This window comes from Watersipora subatra, chromosome 1 (assembly GCF_963576615.1).
Source record: "Watersipora subatra chromosome 1, tzWatSuba1.1, whole genome shotgun sequence".
In the NCBI taxonomy this organism is placed as follows: Eukaryota; Metazoa; Bryozoa; class Gymnolaemata; order Cheilostomatida; family Watersiporidae; genus Watersipora; species Watersipora subatra.
Genome location: NC_088708.1, coordinates 41140517 through 41158863, shown reverse-complemented (window position 1 = coordinate 41158863; position 18347 = coordinate 41140517). Strand labels below are relative to the sequence as shown.

The 18347-nt window shown below is 37.0% G+C and overlaps 1 protein-coding gene across 3 annotated transcripts in view; it reads left to right on the top strand.

Moving 5' to 3' along the window:
* Positions 1-18347, top strand: part of LOC137386062 (condensin complex subunit 2-like) — a 61529-nt gene that overhangs the window by 14906 nt on the left and 28276 nt on the right. Inside the window, exons 6-14 of one of the 3 annotated variants that reach the window (XM_068072729.1) lie at positions 1640-1770; positions 3715-3886; positions 6040-6116; positions 6420-6546; positions 10467-10557; positions 13190-13317; positions 15344-15358; positions 16490-16631; positions 17228-17315. In XM_068072729.1, the coding sequence (XP_067928830.1) occupies positions 1640-1770; positions 3715-3886; positions 6040-6116; positions 6420-6546; positions 10467-10557; positions 13190-13317; positions 15344-15358; positions 16490-16631; positions 17228-17315 (971 nt within the window). Of the gene's footprint in view, positions 1-1615; positions 1771-3714; positions 3887-6039; positions 6117-6419; positions 6547-10466; positions 10558-13189; positions 13318-15343; positions 15359-16489; positions 16632-17224; positions 17316-18347 lie in introns of all 3 variants that reach the window. The other 2 variants (XM_068072728.1, XM_068072727.1) reach the window with 2 other exon arrangements.

The window sequence follows — 18347 nt, the reverse complement described above, 5'->3', positions numbered from 1 at the left end:
GTCTTCATATAAAAAACGGTTTACATTTACAATGGTAGATGAACGACTAGTTTAAGGCCAAAGGCTACGTGTAGCGAACAAAACTTTTATGCGTTGCACTTGTGCTAAATGCAACGCATAAAAGTTTTGTTGTGCCAAAAAATTGTTTGGACGCTAATATTGACTAGTTCAGCAGTGCAGAAGAAGAGTTGAGGTCAGAAGATATTGTGGAAGGTATTGGACAACCAGAAGGTGTTCGTTCCATCGAAAGGAACGATCAGAATGCAGCTAGCCAAGCAAATGATGCAAATATTTTTTGTTTTAAAATGTTAATTTTTGTTTCTGCAGGTAATATAAGTATGGTTCGTTTATGTCACTTGTTCATGAATATATATTTGCAGCATTTGATAGATTATTGTTATATAACTTGCAAATTGGCAGATTTATAGCGTATTATTTAATAGCATCATTGCGGTAATCTAATCATACAATGGATCGACGCTCGTAACTCCTCTTCCTTTGCACGTAAAAGCTAGTTTTTGGTTGCAAATTGTAGCGGACATAGCGGACATATCAATGAGCGCAATGAGTTTATATGCAAAATTGGTAAGTATAGATAAGAAATAAAAATACGTCTTCAAATTTAGACTGAAATTTGAAAACTCCAACAAATTGCAAATCAGGACACAGGCTTTAATATCGTCGCAGCTCATAGGTTAATTACAAGCAATAGATTTCAACTGGTAGAGATATTTCTTGGTTTCTCAATGCATATTTATTAAAAGATCTTTGACAAGTTAAATGTAAGTTAGCAGATTTATTGCATCCAAACGGTTTAATATCGCTCCACCGAAAAGAGATGGCAAAATATAGGCGACATTCGCTTCGCCCGTAAAAGGGCTAAATTGATCTTCCCAAAATTCTGATGAGCTATTTAAAAAATACACCGCCAGCCTCTCTTTGAACGCCGCCTTCAATTGATCGCCACTATAGAGGAAGAGTTTAAAAATAGAGCTCCATGGCATTCAATTAGAGGTTTTACAGTATATATTAGTGAATAGACTGACTGAATTTGCGGTCTTTATCAGAAAGGTGTTTGCTGCCATATGCAGCCTCTGCTCAAGCACGTGCTATTTGTTTTCATGGTTGGTGTCATCTTCACTCGCGGTATGTGTGAAAAGGTTACTCTATAAAAGTTTGCTCAATTATCTCACCAAATTTTTAAAAAACATATCTGAGGCTAAATTAGGATAAACGAGATGCATTGTTTCCTTTGTAATATTAACACAGTTGCAACACATTTTCCTCATAGTTAGCATTTATAGAGTTAAGGCATGTCGTTCCATGGTAATACCAATACTAGTAAGATGTGACTGCAATGTATGCGCCTCCACTTTGTGGTAACACTATCACCAGTAGGTAGTATAGATCTCAATTGATTATTTATAGTAGTGTGGTATGGTGGTATAGCAATGATTGTGGGTCTCCATGGTAACATTCCTATTAGGAAAGTGTACCAGTAAGATTTCCTGGTGTTCGTGGATTTCCCGGTATTGATATTTGTGAGGCTTGTTGATGCTTTTGCAGACATTTATATTGTCAAGGTCAATTGATTTCCATGACACTATTGTTGCAGGTGAGAGGGCTACTACAGATCAAGGGGATGGAGAGGGTAACTTGTCAAATGAAGATGGTACTCAGACTAAGAAGAAATCTATTCGAAAAAAGAAAAAAGTGATAGAGACTGATTTAAAACGAATAAATATATCAGACATTGAGCAATCGTATGAGGTAAATGAGGAGTTTTAGATTTATTGGGTAGCTTGCCTCAAATGAGGAACTCATTCACTGCTGCCTACAGACTAGTGCTGGGCACGGGTAATAAAACTCGCTGAACTTGTGGGTTTATCTTTTCTCGAGTATCGGGTAATAGAAATTTTAAGCATTTTGGTCTACTCCCGTATGCACATTTATGCAAAATCTATGGTATACTGCCGTATGTTGTTTTTGTGAATTTCCCAGCATATGCGTAGCAGCCCAATTCTATTATCCGTTGACAACATAACCAAAAATCTTTAGGACTTTCATGGTATTGACAGTGATGTCCGAATATTTCTCTATAAAGTTAGCCTAAAATCGCGAAGCAATTTCAAATTTTTGTTTGGTAATGTTCAACTTAAAAACAAACGTTTTTGTGTAAGTTTCAAGTGAGTACCTCCCGAGTTAGAAAACAGATAACTACTTATGTTGATGACATTTTAGCCGATTCAGATTTTTGTGATTACACAGTTAATTGCTGTAGCAGTACTCACTCTGATGATGGTGAAAGTAATAGTTTTGTAAGAGTAAGGAACGTTGTAGGGGATCGTTTTAGCTTCGTAGCGATCATAGCTTCACATCGGTTTATCACTGCACAAAGTATAGATATATTGAAATTTTTGCATGGTAGTGTTTGTTAACATGTTGGCAGAATAAAACATATAACAAAAATATTCTAGATAGTTTGAAATTGAAAAAAATATTGTATAAATATCATGAAGCAATATCGGCAATTTTCGGTAAAATGGCTTGCAGTAGGCCGATAGCTAAATTTGTATACGGATGGCAGTGAAAGAGTTGACAACTCGCCTGTTAACGCTGCGAGCAGGAATGTCTGTCGATAGAGAATAGTAAAAAAGAATAAATAACTTGAATAGAATTATAATTGCATTGTAAATTTTAAGATAATTTTATGTATGTTTGGAAATTTGTAAACAAAAAACCCGTATCAACAAGCCCGATACCCGAAAAACCCGTTGGCCAAGAAGCACTCGTGCCAAGCACTGCCAGCTACCCAATGCTAAAAAACTCGCACGGAAAGGGGCGATTCTAAACTCGTTAACCAAGAAGTACTCATAGTACTTCAGACCCATTGTTATTACCTGTATCTAGTTTCTTGTGTGTTGATAGAATTTTCTCCTTATGGAATAACTGAAAGCTAATTAAATCCTTTTTGCCTCTAATCATTTAAGTCCATCCTAAATAATTAATAAACCTCTTTTTTCCAATCGCTAAAAACCTACCCAAACCAAGATTGAGCGTAAAAGACAGTGATGAGATAAGATAAAGGCCTGTACACACTATTGCTCAAATCGACGATTAGCCGGATGATGGACTGCTATGACATCATTTTGCGATGAGCGGCCAACGTAATCATTGCTAGCGACGATGCGATGGACTTTCAATGTATTGAACTTTGACATCGATGATCGCAACTGCTAGCATCTTGATTGGCTGTTCATTGACAACATCGGATCCAATTTCAACAGTTGTGAAGATTGGTGTCAATTCATGTTTGCAAGCATGGCAAAGAACTATGCTCTTGATGACTTGCATAATCAGATAATTAAAAAATAACAAAAGGACCCGTGACATCACCAATGCAATTTTGTAATTTCTAATTGGTTGTTGGTTAGTGTGTACACCTTATTGTTGGTGATGACGTAAAATAGTTAATCGCTGTAGTCCATCGCACAGTTAAATGTTGATTTGAGCGATAGTGTGTACAAGCCTTTATCTTCACCAAAGCCATGGTTAAAGGTTGGGAAAAGGATTGTGCTGTATGGGATTCGAACTCACGCCTTTTCGTATGATGGAACAACACTAACAACTGTTTTAAAAACTGTATAAAAAGCATGGACAGATATGTAAGCGTGTTCTGAGATCCTGCCCTTGACCTAGATCTATTCTTTCCAGATCGATCCACTACTCCAGAAGCTGTCGAAAGAGGGAGATGCAAGCTTTGGTGGTCTCTTGTTAGACTCTCTTCGATGTGCTTATGATAATGGCGGACTTATGCTTGATGTGTTGAGCTGCACCAACCCTCCTAGCGACCATAGGCTATCAAACACCCCATTCACCGAGTCAGGTGAGTTAATTTCTACCCTTTGATTTGTTTAGCGTCATTGAGATGATTTAGAATAAGGAATAGGCTAATTGTAATTATTCTACATATACCGTACTTTTGTCTCGTATGCTGATATAAGTTGTACCTCATCACCTTAGACTAAACTGGTGGGGTTTCAACATACGCAATCAGATTTATATTTTCTATGAGAACATTACTCCAAATTAGAACTAGGTCATATTTCTTATAATTGTCTTTTCAAATTGTGCATTCTATATGGTTATACTTGGCGAACTCAGCCAGATGAGACTATCATGTGCAGCATTCAACTTGACTTTGGTTCTAATGCTATGATTTGTGCCTTTCAGTCTGGAATAGTTATGCTATTACTAGCCGTATTGAGGAGTATCTTGTACTCAGAATATGATATTACTAGCTGTAGTGTGGAGTATCTTGTACTCAGAATATGATATTACTAGCTGTAGTGTGGAGTGTCTTGTACTCAGAATACGATATTACTAGCTGTAGTGAGGAGTGTCTTGTACTCAGAATATTATATTACTAGCTGTAGTGAGGAGTGTCTTGTACTCAGAATATGATATTATTAGCTGTAATGTGGAGTATCTTATACTCAGAATACGATATTACTAGCTGTAGTGAAGAGTGTCTTGTACTCAGAATATGATATTACTAGCTGTAGTGAAGAGTGTCTTGTACTCAGTATATGATATTACTAGCTGTAGTGTGGAGTATCTTGTACTCAGAATATGATATTACTAGCTGTAGTGAGGAGTGTCTTGTACTCAGAATATGGTATTACTAGCTGTAGTGAGAAGTGTCTTGTACTCAGAATATGGTATTACTAGCTTTAGTCAGGAGTATCTTGTACTCAGTATATGATATTATTAGCTGTAGTGAGGAGTGTCTTGTACTCAGAATATGATATTGTGGAGGACCGGGACATGCCTGTGTACTATTTACTGCACTCATATATATATCCGCACTATCATTTAACCGAACCTCTCGAACTTCCTTTATTGCATACTTGAACTGCCTTTTTATTATTATATAACTGTATTACTGAACTGCCTTTTTATTATATAACTGTATTACTGAACTGCCCTTTTGTTACATAACCATCCTGTTATATCTGGCATATCCTTTGTGATATAAATAGATCAGTAGGCGGAGTTAAACGATAGGCGCTGGCTATATAAGCCAGCGCGGTAGACAGGCAGGGTGTGCTTGATTCCACTCATACTTGTGCATACTTGTATTGAAGACATCATTAATAAACTGCTATACACTCATACGAACTGCTTCTATTGACGCCTGCCTGGTTGGCTCATCGATTGTACAAGCAGGCTCAGTGCAACCAACAGACGGAACTGCCAGGGTGACTCTAAGAAGGCTAGGAGGCGATCCACGGCCTTGTCTAGACTCGATCGGGTGTGCCATGGCACAAGAGATCCAGTCTTAAGACCAGCCATTAGTGGATCCAGACTAGCCTGAGATAGAGATCCAGAGGCAGGCCGGGGGTTTGGTTTCGGAGCAAGCCTGACTACTAGGTTCTTGTCTTGGACTGACTTGACCGCCACAGGCAGGTCAATCAGGCCTCGGACAAGGTCAGCCAGTAGCCCAGGTTGCGACTCCCTTGTTAGGAAGTAAAGCTGACTCAGCTACCGGAGTCAGATCCTTTACAATATTACTAGCTGTAGTGAGGAGTGTCTTGTACTCAGAATACGATATTACTAGCTGTAGTGAAGAGTGTCTTGTACTCAGAATATGATATTACTAGCTGTAGTGAAGAGTGTCTTGTACTCAGTATATGATATTACTAGCTGTAGTGTGGAGTATCTTGTACTCAGAATATGATATTACTAGCTGTAGTGAGGAGTGTCTTGTACTCAGAATATGGTATTACTAGCTTTAGTGAGGAGTATCTTGTACTCAGTATATGATATTATTAGCTGTAGTGAGGAGTGTCTTGTACTCAGAATATGATATTACTAGCTGTAGTGAGGAGTGTCTTGTACTCAGTATATGATATTATAGCAATGCTCATTTTATGCTCAAAATATCGTGTTACGTTCAATTTTTTGCTGTTACAATACTTTTGCTTATAAAATTCATTTTACATATGGAGTCATTATTAGTTTCACATCTGATTACAGAGTGTCTTAACATGACCCTTGCTGACAAGGAGCTCTGCCCAACCTTCAGGCAGTACCAATTCAATGTAGTTGAGCAGGTTAGTTTTTCATCAACCTTTACAGTAATATGACCACCTCTTGATATCGAACCGGAAAAATGAGACGTGATATTTGTACAAAAATGCGCCAGCCATACTTCCTGTGGTAGCGAGTTGTAGACACATTCTAGTAACCTTAGCGAAATGATTTCCTATTAGCACTAACTTCCCAGCACTGTCAATATATTCATTTTTCACCGGAAGCATGACTTTTCTGTCGCTAGTCGTGATATAACTGTGATTATTTTTTGTCCCCCGCTCTGGATAGTTTACCCATGATATGGAATGTTTGTGTGTTTGCAGCACCCCATTTTTTCTGCGCTCAGTAGTCGTGATGATGAACTGAAGTTTGACCCTGACAGAGACATGACTGCACATAACCATGACGATTTTGATGTCGGACCTGGTGACGATTCATTTGGTGGAGACGGTATGCACTCTCTTCATTCCTGCATCGAAAGTTGTCATCTGTTGGTGGATCGACTTACGTAGGGTGTGTCAGAAACCCTAACGGTGTGCGAAGGGTCAGAAACCCTAACGGTCAGAATACCTGCATCCACATGACTCTGTTTACAAATGCTATTTCTAAAGAACATTGTAAACCAATCAAATTAATTCTTGCACAGGGCATTAGACCAGATAATCGACTTCCTCCGTTATATTAGAAATTTTACTGAGACGATATTGCTAAAACAATTAATATTACTTGTTTGCTTGTATGTCATGGATGATGTTAATCGATTGTTGGTATGTCATGGGTGATGTTGATCGTTTGTCGGTATGTCATGGACAGTGTTGATCGTTTGTTGGTATGTCATGATGATGTGATCGTTTGTCGGTATGTCATGGACGATGTTGATCGTTTGTTTGTCATGGATGATGTTGATCGTTTGTTGGTATGTCATGTATGATGCTGGTCGTTTGTTTGTATGTCATGGATGATGTTGATCATTAGTTGGTATGTCATGGATGATGTTGATCGTTTTTTGGTATGTCATGGATGATGTTGATCATTTGTTGGTATGTCATGTATGATGTTGGGCGGTTTTTGGTATGCCATGGATAATGTTGATCGTTTGTTGGTATGGCATGATGATGTGGTCGTTTGTCGGTATGTCATGTATGATGTTGGGCGGTTTTTGGTATGCCATGGACAATGTTGATCGTTTGTTGGTATGGCATGATGATGTGGTCGTTTGTTAGTATGCCATGGATGATGTTGATCGTTTGTTGGTATGGCATGATGATGTTGTCGTTTGTTGGTATGCCATGGATGCTGTTGATGCAGATTAAGGATTATATAGTTTGAACTATAATTCTCCAGATGATTTTAAGTCAGGAAACGATGATGAACGTGTGCTCTATGAATATCATGCTACTGTAAAGATTTTTAGAAGTTTTTAAAATCGAACAAATTTTATTGGTTTCAGCCCGAAGAACTGTGAAAGACATTTTTTCCTATTCAGTAACGTTTGCTGGGTATTGCTTGACTTTTATTACTAGTGTTTTGCCAATTATCATTAGATTATGAGCATATTTAGATATATTTATTACAAGTTTCAAAACTTCCTATCGTTGGACAAGTTGCCCAGGGATACTGACAATCATTGACAAGGACAACCAGGGTTCAAAGCGGTAACTTGCAGTTTCAGAGTTGTAACTTTTACTGGAAGAATCTGCTGAAGATCAGTCATCTTTTCTCGAAGTTGATTATCCCTGCTCAGCTTATGCGATGTCCGTAGTTTTAGATGTTTCAGAACATGGATTTATAAGGTGTCGTTTTACATATATTGCACTGTAAAATGTTTTATATTAACTCTGCATATCCTGCAATGCGGCTTGGCACAGTGTTTGCATATGTCCAAGAACAGCGTGGTGCTGTTTTAGTAAGCGGTTTTAGGGGGCGAAAAATCGTGGTGCGGCTTTAGCAAGCGTTGTACAAAATGTTTCTGATTAGTGAGTAGTTATGCACTTAAAATGTACTTAATCGAAAGGGAACAATCATCTGCCTGTGTTGAGTCAATAAGAAATATATTTTCAGCCCATCCTGAGCTTAGTTTCGCTTTGCAAAAACTTAATTTTTTATGTTATCTATTAAACAATAGCACTAGCGAGAATGATTATTTCATGTTTAACAGTAATAATAATGCCGGGAACTATAATAATATTAATAACTCGTGAGACTTGAAACATGCTCACGGTAGTAGCGAAAATGACTGATAAAGTGTCTGAGGTAGTTCTACAACACATTTGTAGCCTTTTTTATGGCATCAACTGATGTAAAACTTTATGCTTACTAATTTGGCATCTAAATGTTTTTAGACCATGTGGTTCAAAAGTTATGACAATTCATATGTGCCCTTGTCTATTATTAGGTTTACTGAATATTTTATTGTCCCGGTAAAAATTAATTCAATATCTAAAGAGTTAAACAGTTAGAGAGGGAAGAGTTAAACAGTTAGAGAGGGAAAAGTTAAACAGTTAGAGAGGGAAGAGTTAAACAGTTAGAGAGGGAAGAGTTAAACAGTTAGAGAGGGAAGAGCTAAACAGTTAGAGAGGGAAGAGTTAAACAGTTAGAGAGGGAAGAGTTAAACAGTTAGAGAGGGAAGAGTTGAACAGTTAGAGAGGGAAAAGTTAAACAGTTAGAGAGGGAAGAGTTAAACAGTTAGAGAGGGAAGAGTTAAACAGTTAGAGAGGGAAGAGTTAAACAGTTAGAGAGGGAAGAGTTAAACAGTTAGAGAGGGAAGAGCTAAACAGTTAGAGAGGGAAGAGTTAAACAGTTAGAGAGGAAGAGTTAAACAGTTAGAGAGGGAAGAGTTAAACAGTTAGAGAGGGAAAAGTTAAACAGTTAGAGAGGGAAGAGTTAAACAGTTAGAGAGGGAAGAGTTAAACAGTTAGAGAGGGAAGAGTTAAACAGTCACAGAGGGAAGAGTTAAACAGTTAGAGAGGGAAGAGTTAAACAGTTAGAGAGGGAAGAGTTAAACAGTTAGAGAGGGAAGAGTTAAACAGTTAGAGAGGGAAGAGTTAAACAGTTAGAGAGGGAAGAGTTAAACAGTGAGAGAGAGAAGGGTTAAACAGTCACAGAGGGAAGAGTTAAACAGTCACAGAGGGAAGAGTTAAACAGTTAGAGAGGGAAGAGTTAAACAGTTAGAGAGGGAAGGGTTAAACAGTTATAGAGGGAAGAGTTAAACAGTTAGAGAGGGAAGAGTTAAACAGTTAAAGAGGGAAGAGTTGAACAGTTAGAGAGGGGTGCGATGCTCAATAGCTATATGTATCAAGGGAGATAAACCTGAGTGTATTTGTTTAAAGGTTGGCTTGCAACAAAATTCACTTTATAGTTATTTGATATCAAAAGATTCACCATGTCTTACTCTGTTGTGTTGTAGGTGCAAAATATGTGGGAATGTGATTACAAGCTCTTAAAAGCTAAAAAACGAACAGTTAATCGCAGCCACACGAGACCACCGTAGTTTGGATTCTCTTTCCAAAACGGCTCAAATGTGACTTAGTTGTGAGAGATGGTTTCTGTTTACACTTTCATGCAACCTTATTCATCGAAATATTTTCACAAATATACTTCACGCATTCAATAAAACCATGTCTATTGTTCTTACGCGTCTGTTTTATCGTCATTGTAATGCTGTCACTGTTAGCAGTGATATCTTATAACTTACCATAAAAATACATTTAATTTTTTAACCTTACCTCAAAGGAGTACATATCATTGTCTGATAATCATGACGAGCCTGTTGGTCACCTGTGATAATTGAAAAGTGCTGCAAAAATTATTTGCGAAGTATTGGGTCCCGTGATCAGATTACGACTTTATGATTAGATCAAGCCGAAATAAAACTGTAAAGTAGCGAGCATCTATATTCGATACGGGGTCTTCGGTAAAACCCAAAGTGTTTGTCATAAACTAGTGCGACGATAAGTTACATATCGAGCTTTTTATTGGCCTTTCAATTCACGTGAGAACATCACGTGACAAGACAATAACCAAACTGTCATGACTACATCAGAGAAATAAAGAGATTCCAATCTACGGCGGCTTTTCGTTTTTAAGCTTTTAAGAGCTTGTAATCACATTTCCACATATTTGGCACCTACAACACAACAGAGCAAGACATAGTGAATCTTTTGATACCAAATAACTGTAATGTGAATTTTGTTGCAAGTCAACCTTTAAGCGATGCAACCACTGTTTTTGTATTAATTTCTCTATCTGCTTGGCTGATAATCTGATGAGAAAAGACACTATTAATTCAATTAGTCTGTAGATTTTTATAGTATGCGCTTACAACGGATTACCTGCTATACGTTGATATATTACATATATTCTCATCATAGATGTAGACCCTCTGAGGACTGAAATGGAGGAGAACTTTGTGGATCATGCTAGCCAATCTTCCGCTGTTCATACTACCACAGCTTGCATTACGTAAGAAACTGTATTTCCAGTAATGCCTCGATATAACAAGTTACTCTGTTGCAATACCTTCTTTGTATGTCGAAGCCTTTGCACATTGCACCAAATGTTCTTATAAAAATACATTGTATAATGATTAATTTGCTCCACCGCACAAAAAGAAGCAATATTTCAGGTAATTGCATATAGATTTGAAACAAAGCATTATGTAAAACTACACGTGTAAATTTAAATGTGTAAAAAATGAAGTAATATAAATATAATAGAAAGATGTCTTTGCGGTTACTTCGCCATTAAGATGCAAGGTCTTTATGGTTACTTGGAAACATGCGATTCGTGTCTCCAAGGTCGAAGGTGAAGGTCACGATACATCCTATGCGATGCACAGGGTGAGCAATAGAGTGAATGATAGAAATATATGACATGACTTACTCTAACTTACGTTGAATGTAGTTTAAATTAACTTGATTTATACATTATATTATCTACCATCTTTTTACTTACATTTTTGAGAAAATCTTGACATTTTATGCTAAAAAATATGTATTAACCATTCATGCCCAAAAATTAGCGTGTAGATGTAAACATACTGAACATTGCTAAAGCATCGCAAGAAACGCTGGTGCTTATTGGAGGGGACATCAATGACATGCTTCAAGTGTTATGGTGCGGCCATATTACCACAATCTCCACTCCCTTTGGATACATATTTATCTAATGTATCACATGTATATAAATCTCAGTGTTCATCTTTCTTTTTTCATTAAACCCTGTGTCCAGTTATAGCATTTAAAATCTAACAATGGAAAATCTAAATCTGCATGGCACTGGATTTGATCTCGGGACTTCCAGATTTAGACGCGGCGAACCTAACCATTAAGCTACGCTAAATACGATGGATTTATTGGGCAAGCAGTCATTACACTGATTAACGGACTCACGCTTGAAGCACTTGCTTGGGGTTAATAACTAGCACTGTTGACCGTTACAGTAATGGTTGTTAAGCCGGCCCAAAACACAGGTAGTGTTTAGTAAAGATTTAAGTCAAGATCTAGCTTTCCAGGTAAGTTACTCAAATTCATTAGGTAATTATTCTATTACCCGTGCAGTGCCAGGCATTCAGTTCGTAGGTGTATAAAATTTAAGAGATTTAAAAAATTTTGAATTGTAAGCACGGTGAAATTTTAAAATTTTACCATCATCGTGTTGATCAAGCGGTCCTTCGTGAATGATATGCTTCGTATATATCCTTTGTTAATGTTTGAAGCTGTCGATTGAAATTGTCCAATGACATTATCGAAGCAGACAAGATTCAGTGTATTGTGATATTACTACAGAGGGCTCATAAGCTTTCCCTGAACACTGAAACCAAATGTCATTTAGAGTTCAGAGTTTGGTTAACAGCTAAAAAATGAACTGCGCCAAAGAAAGTGTTCTCCGCACAACTTCTAGCAAAGCTTGAACTGAATGAGAAAACAATTGGTTACCTATTTTGTATTTCATAAATGGTAATAGTCACTTGATAGCAGCACAGTTATGATCTGGTCAGTGTACTAAACAAATAGGCCTACTTGGTGGTCAGTTAAATAGTTCCTTCGGACATCTATCAATCATATTTGATACATGTACCGCTATAACACTACTGTTTCATGAGACTCAAGGTCTGTAACAGTTGATAGCTGGCGTCATTAACTGCCTCTTGCAGGCTCATCATTAAATGTAGATGTCTCTGATTTACTGATAGACTGTATTTACTTCGCACCATACAAAGCTTTACAGAACAATGGTGCACTATGACGGGTTGTACCTATACAACTTCTGTGAATATAAAGCTGTTTTATGGTAAGGAAAAAATCAAAACACAAAAAACTTGTTGCTCACTAGCAAATTGTAAGGACCTGTTGATTCAAATTTGGTGGAAATATTGCAGACACTTCACAAAATCTAACCATTTATTACCTTTGCATAAATTCGCTATGTGATTTTTAATGCATACTACAGTATTCTTCTTTAATGAAAGAAACCAATAAGGAAGTTCATAGCCTGTGTATCAACTAATCAGTGAATGGATTTGCAGCAATTTTTAAGTAACAGGGCATTGCAAATATCTCGACGTACAAGGTTTCAAAGTGGAATTAAAATTGTCTTCTCATTTAATCTAAGCAAAATTGAAAAGGGCAGACAACTCATGGTGTTGCTCATTTAAGTTTAACAGCTATTCAGTAAATCTATGTAAATTTTTGTCCAGAAAAATGCTCCAAAAATCTTTGACCTCAAATATTCAATAAACAGGTCATGAATTTGCCTTATCTCAGTGGCTGTGAGTAAAGCCCAGTCCAAATATAGCTCTTTATTTTGGCCTAAGGTGTTGGGTTTTCGATATTTTAATTTATGTGACAACTTTTGTTTCAGCAATGTGGACAGGTTTTCAAAAATGCGTTCGGAATTTGATTCAAATTTTATATGGTGCTAAACAAATAAAATGCAATATTTTAGTGACGCAAAAGTTATCAGACATTTGACTTCAGTGCTGAATAACACCTGTCCTTGAATACAAGTTCTGTAAATCTAACATGCGAGGCAACATTGTCACAGTCTTAGTCGGATGAATGTAGACTAGAGCATTCTACACTGTATATTGCAGGGATGGTACATACAGCAGTCTCCTCTCGCTCGTCAATAGAAAAGGTGGAGACTATTCTTTCTTCGGTCGCATGAAAAACATGTGGGCCGGGCCTGGACACTGGAAAGTGCGAAGACAGCCATTTCCAGGTTGGTGATTTATCCACAATTCGATCTGTCTTAGAATGTGAGCAGTTTTTTTAGGTGTTGCATCAGAAATTTCATTTATGCTTCAGCTGTTAAAAGTTTCGAGTTGTCCATTCAGTGTACTCACGCGAAAGACTATATGTTTGCTCTTTTTTATAAGAGGTCTGATTTCATTTACCAATATTGTCAAGAACTTCTTCAGGTTCAATTTCTTGATCACTTCATTTGATTAGAAATACAGTGCACCCCGGGTTACGATGTTCCTGTTATACAGTGCACTCCGGGTTGCGATGTTCCTGTTATACAGTGCACTCCGGGTTACGATGTTCCTGTTATACAGTGCACTCCGGGTTACGATGTTCCTGTTATACAGTGCACTCTGGGTTACGATGTTCCTGTTATACAGTGCACTCCGGGTTGCGATGTTCCTCTTATACAGTGCACTCCGGGTTACGATGTTCCTGTTATACAGTGCACTCCGGGTTACGATGTTCCTGTTATACAGTGCACTCCGGGTTACGATGTTCCTGTTATACAGCGCACTCTGGGTTACGATGTTCCTGTTATACAGTGCACTCCGGGTTACGATGTTCCTGTTATACAGTGCACTCCGGGTTACGATGTTCCTGTTATACAGTGCACTCCGGGTTGCGATGTTCCTCTTATACAGTGCACTCCGGGCTACGATGTTCCTGTTATACAGTGCACTCCGGGTTACGATGTTCCTGTTATACAGTGCACTCCGGGTTACGATGTTCCTGTTATACAGTGCACTCCGGGTTACGATGTTCCTGTTATACAGTGCACTCCGGGTTGCGATGTTCCTCTTATACAGTGCACTCTGGGTTACGATGTTCCTCTTATACAGTTTTTTCCCTTACAATGTTTTTTGTCTCATCCTACAATATTTTTTTCACCATAAGACATCAACAAAAGAATTTCGCGAATATCAAATTTCGCAGTCGGTATGGTGAATTCGTCGGGATAACGAAGATGCCGATATACTATTATAAACAGCTAACAGATAAATGATAAAACAGATAAATGATAAAAGCTTGACGATGACATAGTTACAGTTTAGTTAAGTAAAATTCATATTAAAATTTAGCTTTAAGTGTGTGTTTGTAAGCTACATTCATTTAAGTTAAATTCAACGTTTATGTTATACGTCTGTCTCGGATGTAAGGGCTTCCTACAGTACATACTGCACATGGTGCATTGCAATGTTACATTTTACGGCAAATTATAACCACTAAATACACTGAAGTTACTGTAGGTTACTAAGTTTAACATACTATTTTGTTACTAATTTCTAATATTTACAGTACGTATATAAATCTTTGATGTTTTTTACCAGAGGGTGTTTGCATAATATAATTACTAAGGGTTTCTATACTACTCTATACGATATTTCCGTTTTATGATGCCAACACCGGACCAAATTGATGTCGCATGGCGGGGGTCTACAGTATTTAACAGCTAAATATAAAATATTATTTTATGTTAATTCTAAAAATTGTTTTTAAGAAGGTGGCGCATTTTTGTCTAACAGACAAGCATAAGGGTGATATTTCCCATCTGTTCTACATTGTATAGCCAAAAATGTTTCTACAGACTGTTGCTACAGAGAGACATTCTGTATATGTCGGTGCATGCTTAAGTTTGCTGGATCAACCTTTAGACACATATGGCCTCTTTCATTTTAATGCAGTTCACATTCATCACAATACCTATTTGTCACATGTCATTAATTATAAAGAAACCTTAGAAATTGAATGTTGGCCAAGCTGAATGTGAGCAATTCTATACTAAATGAAAACAAATTGTTAATACAATCTGCATTTTAGCACCATTAGTAAGTTACTCTCTAGTACATATGAGAAGAGTTACTCTCTAGTACATATGATGATAGTTTCTCTCTAGTATATGTAATGAGTATATGTATATGTAATATCTTTAGTACATATTTATTTGTGAACATGAAAAAAAGTTATTGAATGAATAGTAAGTGTTGGATTTTTTGTTTTAGGAAATAAAAGATCGGGTAAGTAAAAGCTACGTTATCATTGCCGATCAACTCATTCACTTTCATCACCTTTAAATAACTCTAATAGCCAATTATTTTGTCATTTTCCCTTTCACTCCAAATAAAACTTCAAATGTGATTCACGCTGCACTCAGGTAGCTGGGGTGAGCGGACTGTCTTTTGGCTGTGGACAATCAGCCTAGTAGGCTAATGATGGTGGATAAGAGAATCAGCGCACACAAGCTCTAAGACTTGAAGACCATGAAGTGTTGACTCATATGTCCTGGCTACAATGGACAGAGGCAAACTACATTTTTCATAGCCACTACTTATTTTACATTTTAAAATCTGAGTATCACATAAGGTTCATGTTGAATCCATAACTCCTTAGCATATATTTCTAATCATTGTGGATTACACAAACTTATCATCCCTGCAAAAATAGTCAAAGCGCGTGTTATCGTCGCATCATTTATCTACTCTGAATCTAGGAGTGTCTTTGAAGTTGCTTTACTAGATTCTGAAGTGACAATTATTGAAAGTGACAATTAAGGTATCAGCTTTGTGCAAACTTTGAAAAATGGCAGACATGTTTTGCTCATGACAATCAGTGCGTCTTTTGCTTGTTACTGGAAAAGAGAGGAATTCCTAATGGTAAGTCTAGAAGTGTCCACAATTCAGTCGGGTGTCGAGTCTGATATATCTCTCAAGTCTTTCAACAGCTTTAAGGTTATTAGTCACTGGCGATATGGTGGTTTCGTTGGCATGCGGACTTCTACCCAGGTGTGAGTTTCCTTGAACAAGGCAAGATGTTTCAAATGACACCAATCACCCATTATGCCTATACATAATACGTCTACACGCAGTTCCCATTCTAGGATTACTGTTTGCCGTGACATAGTTTTAGGAGGTGTCAGTGCCTTCCTGTTATACATAAAGTCTTTGTTTGAATGCTGTTTGCATATTTTGACTAGTAGGAAACTATTTGCCTTCCGTTTTTATAACTGATTGTTGACTTGTCAAAGCTATTTAGATATCAAAAAATACAATTGGCAACTTTTAACCTGGTTATAATAATCGATGGTTTTGCAGCGCTTCTATCTCAACGTGTTGTTTATGTATGTATCTATGTATGTATCTATGTTGTAGTCGAAGGAGCTGCCTCTACTACCAAGTTCAAGAAAATAGGGCAAAGGGCCTTTGTTATAGATTTTGATTCAGATATCAATTTTGAAAAGAGGTTCAAACGAACTCGAGCAGCGACGTGCGTTACAAAAAAAACAATGGAAAGGTATTATAAAATGTCTAATGCTATGAGACTTTGTGAAACTGTACATGTATCCTAAATGAGTACAGTTAATTTTCTAAGATTATTGAAATGTATTTATTCTATTAGTAGTCTGATGATATCATTAGATTGTTAAAATGTTAGATGGTTGATGTTTATCGTTAGCACCCAAAAGTCAGTATTGAGTTTCTCCGTTGAGAGCTGTTACATTTTCTTAATGTTGTGCCACATCATTACTTTGACTCAAGTAATTATTTTTTGTCTCAAACTTAACTATAGTGGTGCCTCATGACACTATTAGTTGTTGACACACAATGCGATGATGCGTACGACAGACGATGAACAGCATTCATTCATTCTTAACAGCAGTTCAAGTTTATACCATTTGCAAGAACTCTCTCTTTTGTTATTTGTCCAGGTTGGCTTAAACGTGTTCTGCTTTCAATTTGCGTAATGCATTTTTTTTGTTCAATATTTTTTGCAAATAACTTCTAAAGATAAGTTGACACGTTTGTGAAGCGCTGAGTTCTTTACAGCACATAATAGTTACTGCATCTCAACCAACAAGTGTGCTTTATGAAAAGTGTTGTTCTTAGCAGGTACAAGAAATCTGCTGTCGATCTGCCTAAGGTCTCGCACTATGACAGCAAAGACCTGATCAATCTATTCTCTCGACCGAGTGTCTTTGTACGTATGCACATCTAACTCACCTGTTTCTACGTGCCAGTCTTATGGTTGAATCTAGCTCGCCTGTTTCTACGTGCCAGTCTTATGGTTGAAACAGTTGTTAGCCTGTTATGTATGATTAATAACGCATGAGCATAACTAGGGAGCTTAAAATAAAGGACGTCTTGCTCAGATATACATAAGAGAAAATCAGTAGGGAGGTTCAGTTAACTACCTGCAAATAAGTATGTTTATTGTAAAGGAAGTTATTCTTTCCAGTTAAAAAGTCTAAAACCATGTCACGTTGATTACTGAAGATCAAAAACATGAAACCAAAGAATAGTTAAGATATGACGAAATCGAGCTAAAAACTCAGCAATCGACATTAAATTGATTTTAATATAATCTTCATAAAGAAAACCATAGTTTCTTACGCAGACATATCATACTTAGACGTACACAGACACATCATACTTCTGTAGTAAATGTATGTAAATGTAGCTCACAAACATTTGTGTTGTCATGCAGATGCTTTCCGTTTACCTCTAGCTCCGCTACTAAATCTATATAACCACTTCCACTCTCTCATCTATATAGCAACTTTGCCGTATGCTGGGCTGTCACCACGCTTGACAATCCAATACAATTGTTTATTCAAATTTTTCCGCTGTATTGTAAAACTTTAATCCTTTAATCTTGACGCAACCTGAATAAATGATATATACGGTAATTAAGGTGCTTCATAATAAATAATAACAAAAGTTTAAAGTTATTTTTGTTCTACCTGTTGGCTCTTTTTCTCGCCATCCATTACATGGAGTTATCTCCTCCTAAGCTAACGCAGCGGTGAAACCTGCTACTTTTTAGCTCCCTTTCTGAGGTTATTCTTATAAATTCATACAGGAAGGTGTACACTAAAATATAGCAGACTATAGGATTCTAGATTCCCTTGTTTTTTTCTAATTTTTGTGCAAAAATGTAATTTTATATATGATTTTATAGCTTTGCTATTTCACGAAATCGGAAGCCCGTGTCTTGTCTTGATAGCTAAAA